Here is a 10,074-nt window from a genome sequence, read left to right as displayed (position 1 = left end):
GAATCCCCGTCCCACCAAACATGCTCGCCCTTTCAGCCGTGGGAGCGTTATAATGTGCGGTCAATCCCACTATTCGTTGGTAAAAGAGTAGCCCAAGAGTTGGCGGTGATGACTAGCTGCCTTTCCTCTAGTCTTACACTGCTAAATTAGGGACGGTAGCGCAAATAGCCCTCGTGTAGCATTGCGCGAAATTCAAAACAAACTATCTATAATGAACCATCTTCCAGTGTTAATGAACTATATATAAATTTATAGTTGTGTTATTTAACTGAGAAAAAAAAAGTTGTGATATCACTTTATTTTAACTACAAGCCTGATTTGTTCGTAATTTACCCAAACGTCTAGTTTTCTTAAAAAAACAACAATAATATATATATATATATATATATATAATATGAGACTTCTTACCGGGACTAGGTAGTATATAGTGGAGTTTTTTTTAGTTTTCATTTATTAGAACATGATTATCTTATCCACCGGAATAACATGTTGTGTGCTACGTTTTGCACTAACATCGTGCACCTGATAAAACTGATTTCACGTCGAGTCTTCATTAGCTATACTTTTGTAAGAGCCGCCTTAAAAAAACTAACCGCCTTTCTCCTCGTAACAATGAAAGACAACCATTAAAGCTACGGTCATCAAGTTGGTTTGGCGCCAACTTGACTGACTTGCCGAACGTGAAGACTACCTTAGGCCATGTTTTTTGTTTCTGTTTTTTTAAAGCGGTCACCCACCCGCGTCTTAATTTGCTACCGTTCATATAAGCTCGTAAAGTCTGAAATCTGGTCCTTTTTGTTGTAAATGCCACCATTTTTCACAAGCAAGAAAGGTAGTATAAAATTTAGAACGTTAGGCTGTGAAGCTATAAGACATAGAAACAAGATCTGTTTTTATCCCGCTCTTTGGTGTAAACTGGCCAAGTGATTAGCGTGCTCGTACTCTCAATCCGAGGGTTTAGGAGTCATGTTCCCTTGCCTCACTTTGGGGGAACTAATAAAGTGACGCCCAAATGTCACTGTCAGTTATAGAGTAGCTCAAGAGTTTGCGATGGGTGCTGTTGACTTGCTGCCTTCCCATTAATCTTATCAGTTCTACGTTAGGGTTTGCTATGCGCAAATAGGCCTTTGTGTATCTTTGCGCGAAAAGTGAGAAACTATCGAAACTGAGAGTAAAGCATAACTTTTCGTCGTGTAAAGTGTATTTGTAAGTACATGGAGCAGCTAAATCTGGGAAACTCATCAATAAAGAATTCGTTTCGTTACCTTACAAGAAGGTATATTTTATACACATTCACCTAGAAAAGGAAAATATTAATGTGTCTTATTTTTATTAAATTTATGCGATCAGGTTTTTTATCGTTCTGGTTTGTTAACTTGTTTTACTTGGCACTCGGTAACACAAGTGTGTGTGTGTGTACACTATCCTAGTTAGGTTAAATTAATGTAATGGAAGTGGCCTGTATTTACACCAGTACATAATGAGAAGCAGCATATAACAGCAATGTTACTTTTAGCAATATTCTCTCAACCTGACAAAATGACCCACGTGGTTAGGACTAAAATTAGTCACACCTTTGATTTAGTCTTAATTTAACTTTAAGAATATTACATATGCAGTGGTTAAGATGAATATCTCGAGTTGGAGGAAGTTGTGAACAGTGCCAAACCCACCAAGTTATTTTTCTTTACAAAAACAGTAATATAAAAAAAAACAACTATCCAGTATATTTTGTTAATTATACCTAGAGTACATCAGGGGAGAAAGTGTTGATATCGGTTTTGACGTATGACTTTAGACGACTCGGTAAGATTTGCCACGCCCAACCCTCCGAGATCCACCTACTGCAGATAACTCATTGTTTTTAAACACTTGTATGGTATATTCTCTTATTCTAAAAAAACGCGATTATCTTTACTGTAAATTAACGGTGTTATTCAGCAGTACATGTGACAGATACAGCTTTCCAGTGTGTACATTTTCAGTGTTATTACTTTTAAAATACGAAAGTGACTAGATTGATGTGGGAACGGCATTACATACACAACCGCGTGCAGATACATTTTTTATACTAATTTATATATCTGCTGTCGTTATTTACCATTGTAACCTGGCCAGATCAGTTCATAGGCAGAAAAAGCCCACTTTAGTATGAGGGGTCAGGCGAGAAAATGTTTGGTAACGATTTATGTTAAAGTACCCTTCACTTCTTTAATATCTTCTTCCCTGTAATTTGGTCTCATTCACCGCGGTGCGACGCAAGGCCTGGTAACGCGCATGTTTAATAATCCTGCTCGTTTCGTCCACAAGCTCCGCCCCTTAGCGCCTGTGCGTCATACATGAGCGGTGACAAATTAGCGATACTTGTTGCCGTGTTTAAAACATTGGCGCTAACTTTCAACCTTATCAATATTAAATATTCTTTTCCAGCTGCGTACAATCATTTAATGATTTCAGAAGGTACGTCAAGTAACGTATGAAACCAAAGCTATAAACCAAGAAACAGAAGAGGTGAGTGCTTGTTTTATAATGAAACTTAATAGCAGATAGTTTACGCATTGCTGGGCCTAGAATAAATAGTAACTAAGTAGGCCTAGTCTAGGTTAAAAATAAAAGGCCAGATAAAAGACGTGTGAGTTATTTGCTTTGATGTTTGATAAACAAATAGATTGAAGCATAAACTTGAAAACTAGATAAGAAAGTATGACAGTTTGGGTAGGGTGTAAGGTAGCTAGATTTAGAGAATAGTTTTTGTGTGTGTGTGTGTGTGTGAGAGAGAGAGAGAAATCGGAGCTGTATATATGTATATTCTTCATATTTGTTTGAGAAAGGGTTGAGAGATTGAAACAGCCATTAAGTAGATTATATAGTAACTTGCAATTAGTTTAAAGCACTGCATGGAGAGTTGTGTTATGTCACTGTTTATCAGCTATTGAGATCCTGGATTCGATCTCCAGCGTCGGAGGTTATCCGAACTTCCAAGTGGGTAGAAATCAAGGGTAGAAATATTGGCAACCGTACATTGTAAAAGTGCAAATCACAAATTAATTACTTTACATACTGAAAATAAACAAGAACAATCTTCATTTCAATAGGGCCACTGTCAAAATTATGTTTGCAATTACGGCAATATATCATCTTCACAAAAATTGGACTATATATTTAACGTTTAAAGAACTGCGCAATACAGATATTCTTAAAAAAAAGTAGCTGAACATACGAAACTTGTTTTTAAAGGTTATGTTTGGATTAGCATACAGTAGCAATATTTACAATTGTTTTTTAGTGGTTTCAGAAATATTTAATTTATAAGCATATATTATTGAAAAAGAGATGTCATGGGTCTACCGTGCATGATGCTAAACATATTTTAAAAAGAGATGTCATGGGTCTACCGTGCATGATGCTAAACATATTTTAAAAAGAGATGTCATGGGTCTACCGTGCATGATGCTAAACATATTTTAAAAAGAGATGTCATGGGTCTACCGTGCATGATGCTAAACATATTTTACTTTAAATTGCAGTAATTAATATCGCCTCTTGTGGAGTTTAATATGATCCTTACTATTTCATAGTTAACATGGAACCATCATTTACTGATCACAGAAGAAGAGGAACCAGACTACCCAAGAATTCCGTCAAGCACAATTGCATTGGTGTAAAAATGTAAGTTAGACTTTCAACTTATTCATCTTACTTGCCTTTATTATATAGAGAGAAGGTTTGATTGGATATGAATTAATCCTCCAAAGTTTGTTGGTGCAGCCTGTATATTTGTGTACAAATCAGACTGGCTACGATAATAACGTGCCCAACTATCGAAATAAACCAGAGTCGTGTGGTGATAATGGAAAACAACTTTTATTTGGTTCTTTCTAATACGGTAAAATTAAAATACTTTATATGATGAAACGTTGGTATTTGTGTGTTTCACCTTAACTGTTTAATGGCTATACAGTATAAAGGCAAAGTTCTCTGTCGACCCCATGGTTCAGGCTAGTCATCTCTAATTTTGAGGGAAAACGGCCATTCAACAGCACTCGGCGTCTAAGCTGCGGATTAACTGCCACGTATAAAGCTCCTAATGGCTTAAATTGCAAATCGCAAAATTCCGCGGTGATAGGGTTACGAACCAGGGGACCCAATTCTTGTTGCGTAAGCCACTCGGTGTCACGTATGATGAAACAATCGTGTGATTGTTTTCTTTAGTTACTGAACAGAAAATTTTGTATATTAATGAAGTAATTACAGGTTGACTACCATGTGTATACTCTGAATATGAAGAACAATAGAATAGAAGAATCTAAAATAGGCTATATAACTGTATGATCTTTGGTACACTAGTTAAACAAGTGGACTTATAACGCAGGAATGACAGTTGATTCCTGCTTGTGTGGCTATGGTTAAAGAAAGAAAGAAACAAAACTGTGATGTAAAAAAGCAAAGCAATTAGTAGGAAAGGAATAGTGACATACATTTCTGTTTTGTAGACGTATGGTGAATAAATAAGCACAACAATATGTTGTCTAAATAGGACATACGTTGATCACTGATGACTTTAAGCTTGAATAAATGAATACATATAAGTGTAAGGAGAATATCCAGTTAAAAGGAAGTAGCTAGACAAAACGTATAAATATGGAAGGTTCTGATTAAAAATATAAGACCGAATAGAAAGGAAATCATTAAGTTGCCTGCTATGTGTTAATGATTGCTATAATTTTGTAAACTGATTGGTTCTATAACCACTATAATCTATCGTTAATCTGAGTTTTATTTTGGTTTGATAAAAACTGCAAATAAAAAGTACCACAAAGGTTAACTTCAATGATGTATAACAGTGTCACAACTCAGAATTTACATGTATATTTCCTATGCATAAACAGGACAGAATTGATCATTTTGACTATTCGCTGTAAAACTTCGCATGTGTATTGCAGCTTAAAAATACTTTCCAAGCATAATTATAATATAACACAATAATTTTTTTAAATTTCTTTTCAGGTTCTACAAGAAATGGAAAGCCAAAATACCAGATTTTCTGGTAAAGGATTACCCTTGCATTATCATGTTAAATAAAATAAAAGCATGTAGACGCTATGAGAGCTAGAGCCCTAACGAAAACTTTATTGGAGATATTTAGGAAGGAACATTCTGTGCCCTTTGGTATTCAGTATCTGTGTACAGATTACTGCAGTATCCACCAGAAAAGTTCTACAAGAATTGTGCAGATGGCAATTATATGTCTTCAACATCTGTTTGTTACGACTTCAAAAAATAATTTATTATCGTGAATGGTGTAATTTCAGGAGAAGGCATGTATCCAAATTTAGAATCTACATTAGACACTTCCAGTTCTGATGAACAAGTGTAGGGAAAATATATCTATATTTGTAACTGTACACCTATAATTTACAGACACATGGATTCATAAAAATAGAGTAATGAACTGGTTCTCATGAGTGTTAGTGGTGGTATGAACAAACAGGGGCGTAGAAAACATTTTTAGCTAATTCACTGTTGCTGAAAGTCTTTATTTAGGCCGTGTAATAACTGATGCCAGGAAAGAGAAAGCATTCAAAAATGCACTAAAAGTATTAGAATCTTGTTTTCAAGAAAATTCTTTGTCTTAAACAAATGTCTTCAAATTTACATGACAGATGATGACTTAAAGGAGAGAAGACCATTCTTGGAAATATGGCTCAAGGTCGCTTTGTTGGTATGGCAACTTTATGTTGCAAAAGCTATGTGGATCTGGTTGCAAGGAATAAAATAGATGTCATAAACCAGAAAATTATCAGCATTATCAAGTGTATATAGAACAAATGTGGGAAAGATGTAATGAATGGATCTACCAACAATTGGCACCAATACCAAGTTATTTTACAGATTTTGAAATGCTGCATATTGGATCGTGTGTTATGGTATTCAATTTGAACCATTTAGTAGACTGTTATAATTAAATATGAAACACGATTAAAGCAGTGCGTTTTTGCTCGTGGAAGATATGATAAAATTGGTATCAAAAAGTGTTTCCCTTAAGTTTCAATATTCCTGAAGAAAAAGTTGAAAATCTTCCACTTTAAGGATGCTGAGCAAGTGGAAAATACTTAAGAATGCTAAGGTTGTGGAAAAGCTCTCACCTTGAGATTATTAAGACCTGTCAATCACGCTTCAACCTTTAAGAGGAAACGCCGGGAGGAGAAAAGATGAAAGAAAATTATCCCAAGAAACGTCTTGAAAACGGCGAATATTTTTCAACATACAGCTGTAATGTGTAAACTGTATATATATTAATTTATGACATTAAACATATAATTTAAAGATATCATGTTGTGTATACTCGTTTTGTAAGACCAGAATTTAAACATTTTTTTTTCTAATGATGTGTTGATGTAAATTATAATAGTGCCTTTTACTGTAAGTAATAATAAATAAATAATACATTTATTATGACCGAATCTTGGATCTTGATATGGGGTGCTGCCATCTAGTGAACTTGCATTAGACTTTTTCGTAATGTGTAAATCATGATGCCTCTTTTTTAAAATGAGTCAAATATTGTAACCGAAAAACTTTAAAATTAAAGTTCAGGAACTACGTCATCACAAGATCTCTATTTATTCAAGTTGATTTACTTAAAAATTTTGTGGTAAACCTGTAAAAATTCAACTCCTTTACGGTATTGAAATTGTTCATTAAACAAAAATAAAAAAATCGAAAGGTATTTACATAAGATCTTAAAATTTGTGAAATGTTTTTCTTTAGGGGACAATTTTCATCTTGTACATTTTGTGAGATGCAATGTAATGCAAATATTTAGGCAAGACCAACATATGATATTCTGCTTGACCTTACTGTGATTTTAAGTCATGTTTGTGTTTCACAGTTTTTCTCTTGTTGCAGTAATTGGTTTGTATGACGTTAAGCCTGCAGGAATGTAGGGAAGTGACACTGTGTCTTGATATCGACAGTACATTTCGAACAGCTGTATGAACCCATAGTAAAGTCGTGGGGTGTGTATGGTCGAATGTGAAACGTGACGAAGCCGAAGTCGTTCGTTTTGAGTGCATGGCTGGACGTGAAACGTGTTAAAGTTAAATGTCGTTTTGAGTGCTTGACTGAATGTGAAATATGACGAAGCTAAAATCGATCGCTTTGAGTTCATGTCTGGACGTGAAATGGATGAAACAAAAGTCTGTCCTTTTAGGGGGCCCAACAGATTTGAATGATAAATGTAAAGAAGTGTCAAAGGGGCCGAATCGTACAGCAGCAGAATAGCTACGTAATCCATTTCCCCGACTTTTTACGTCATTTTGATGTTCCCCGAGTTATTTGTATGTGCACTTACAACACGTACGTAAAGTAAGGGAAGTATTTCGGGCACCGTTGTTAATTTTATTGTTGAAACACTGACTTGTCTGCTGTATACTTTGGTTTACAGTGCGTCGTCGTATGAATAACGAGTGTTACATCTATTATGAACTATATATGGCATTTACTTGAGCATTGAATGTGAAAAGTTATGGTGAAAGCTGTTGGTACGCTTCTCGGGATTATAGTTAGGGCCACACAAAGAAAATACTTCATGGCAGTTTTTATTAAATATGGCGAGCGTCTAGTATTTTGTATTACTTAAAATTGGTTTTTGTAAAGCAGTGTTTTCAACTAAAAAATTATTTTACTTTTTCTTTGAAAAGTCTTGTGAAATTTAACAACCGTTTTTTGAAGCATACACTTTCATAAACGTTGTCCAAGTGTTCATATCCGTTGTCCAGGGCATATTCACTGCCCTGCCAAAAGTATCTGAACACCGTGGAATTTATGACATGGCCCACCAAGCATGTCCTGCAGGGGAACTCGGTGAGTAAAAACTATTGAGCTTGGAAGACAAGTATTGCCGACATATGTCCCTTTCGTGGATTTGAAGGAAAAGATTACAGATTACTAGAAGTGTGAAAACTAATTGTAAAACTTGTTCATGTGCGACCTATATTGTGCATGACACATTCAGTGGTATCATAACCTTAAGGGGGGGGGCATAATAAACTTCTAGTATTGTATTATTTGAAAAAAAAAAATCCTAGAAATATGTTGTTGTTTTTCACAGTATATTCACGATGGTTTTAGTGCGTCCAACATGGCTTCATGTGAATGGTTACCTGCATGTGTTCTGCAGGTCCGTCATATTTATGTGTATTGTGAAAAGCAAATCCCTCACACCACCCTAACAACGCTCGTCATAGTTACTGTTTTACGAAGTTTAAATATCGACAGCACTATAACCTTGAAAATTGTTACGATGTTTGTATAGTAACTCGGTCACTTAATCTATTTTTGATTCTAGCATAAAAACAGTTTCGCTTCACTGTGGCGTACAGTAGTCCCCTCGTGATTCACATAGATCACTTTGTTTCAATCAAGATTCTGCATTATCTCCGTATACTTCTATAGCTATCCCAAGCGGAACGGGGAGCGTATCCGAAAATAAGCCCAATTAGGACACCTACCTGTGGAACTTGAGCACGTGTGCCACGTTTAGTCCTATTAGTTTGTTGTGATGGACCTATGAATAGTTTCAAACATGACACCCCCCTTAGTTCCACCACAAGTCCACCTGCCAGGTTTGATCCTGCTAGTTACAAAACTTTGGGGAGAATTCGCAAACAAATTCACAACACGAATTAATATAGGATGATGCCTGAATACAGGCAAATAGTTGAAAACTAATGTAAATAGTTGTACCGAATGAAAAGAGTTGTGATGAGGCGTGTTGTTTTGTAATTTGGTCATGGGACCATTCTTTTAAATACCTTCACTTTTTAATTATCTTAGATATCAAAAGACCTTAAATGAGTACACCGAGAACCCACTGCAGAGATTTTTGGTCAAGAGAACAGTAGAGTGTTAAAGCAGGGCAATGATCCCTGCCGCAGAGCATACGTAAACCAATTCCTAGTTTCAAAACACCAATCATTGTTTCAAAATGGTTTCAGATATTAACTATAAAACAGCTGTGTTACCTGGAGGTTAAATCAGAACCACACAGCAATCAGCTTCTGGCTTTACTTTTAAAACAACGATGGAAAGAATTGCACCAAAGCTGCAAAATGGGATACCTGTGCTGTGCCCACCGCGCGGATTAAACCCTGAATTCTGACGTTACAACTTCCAAGATTACTGCTGGATTAGTAAAGAAAAAGTGTAATACCCGTTTTTATTTATCTGGTGTGTGTTGTCGAATGAGTATGGTAGTTTCGATCTTTCTCATAAGTGATTCATGTTAGCGCTATCGTTACATTTAGTAACTACAAGTCTTTTGAAACTATTATTTTACGAGGAGTTTTTTAAATAATTATGGTACTTTGGCCAGTAGATCATAGAATTCATCACGGTGTTATCTGTGTTGCCACCATTTATGAATATTTATGTTCGTTTTGATGTTGTAGACAGAATTAATATTACCATCATTGTTTGACTCAGTGGCGCTCAAACTTTTAGATCGCCCCCCCCCCCTAAATACCTGCTTATTTGTGCCTATAAAAATGAAAAGCAGATTACGTCACTCGTGTTTAATTATCACTTTGGTAAAAAAAAATTGTAGTCGGATATGAGAATGCTGAGTGTATTGTTTTAAGTATAGTCGTGTTATTTACTGCAGTAAATAATTTTTGCGGTAACTTTTTGTTCTTGTATCTTCTCATGTACTTACAGAATACATTCCGCCCGCATTCCCCATTTTAGAGCCACTGATTTAGCTAGCACGGGTACATAATAACATTTTTTTCTCGCTCCCTGATGAATAATTCAATAAATGAAAACATCGTCTTTTACTTTTTAACTCTTCTGGTGTTATGTTCATTAGAATACAGTTAAAGTGAATTTAACGTGAGAAATTACACATAGTATGGGAGACAAAAATGTTAAGATCCACTGTATCTAAGCGTTGTTGTCTTTTCTTCTGTTAGGGGTTGTCTCTTTCTTTGACTGATGACATTTTGCAGAATCAAGTTGAATGTGAACTAGGAAAAACAGAAACTTTACAAGGTAAGGAAAAAAATCACGATATAT

The 10,074-nt window shown here is 35.4% G+C and overlaps 1 protein-coding gene across 2 annotated transcripts in view; it reads left to right on the top strand.

Moving 5' to 3' along the window:
• LOC106468370 (protein naked cuticle homolog 1-like) overlaps positions 1 to 10,074 on the top strand; it is a 36,044-nt gene that overhangs the window by 16,295 nt on the left and 9,675 nt on the right. The window contains exons 1-2 of one of the 2 annotated variants that reach the window (XM_022396715.1): positions 7,567 to 9,207; positions 9,972 to 10,050. Coding sequence is in view for 1 of the 2 variants with exons in the window: in XM_013928788.2 (XP_013784242.1) it covers positions 9,972 to 10,050 (79 nt within the window). In the remaining variant the exon portion in view is untranslated. Of the gene's footprint in view, positions 1 to 7,566; positions 9,208 to 9,971; positions 10,051 to 10,074 lie in introns of those variants that run through there. The other variant, XM_013928788.2, reaches the window with a different exon arrangement.

This window comes from Limulus polyphemus, unplaced genomic scaffold (genome assembly GCF_000517525.1).
Source record: "Limulus polyphemus unplaced genomic scaffold, Limulus_polyphemus-2.1.2 Scaffold2982, whole genome shotgun sequence".
In the NCBI taxonomy this organism is placed as follows: domain Eukaryota; kingdom Metazoa; phylum Arthropoda; class Merostomata; order Xiphosura; family Limulidae; genus Limulus; species Limulus polyphemus.
This window is presented reverse-complemented; position numbering and strand designations above follow the sequence as displayed.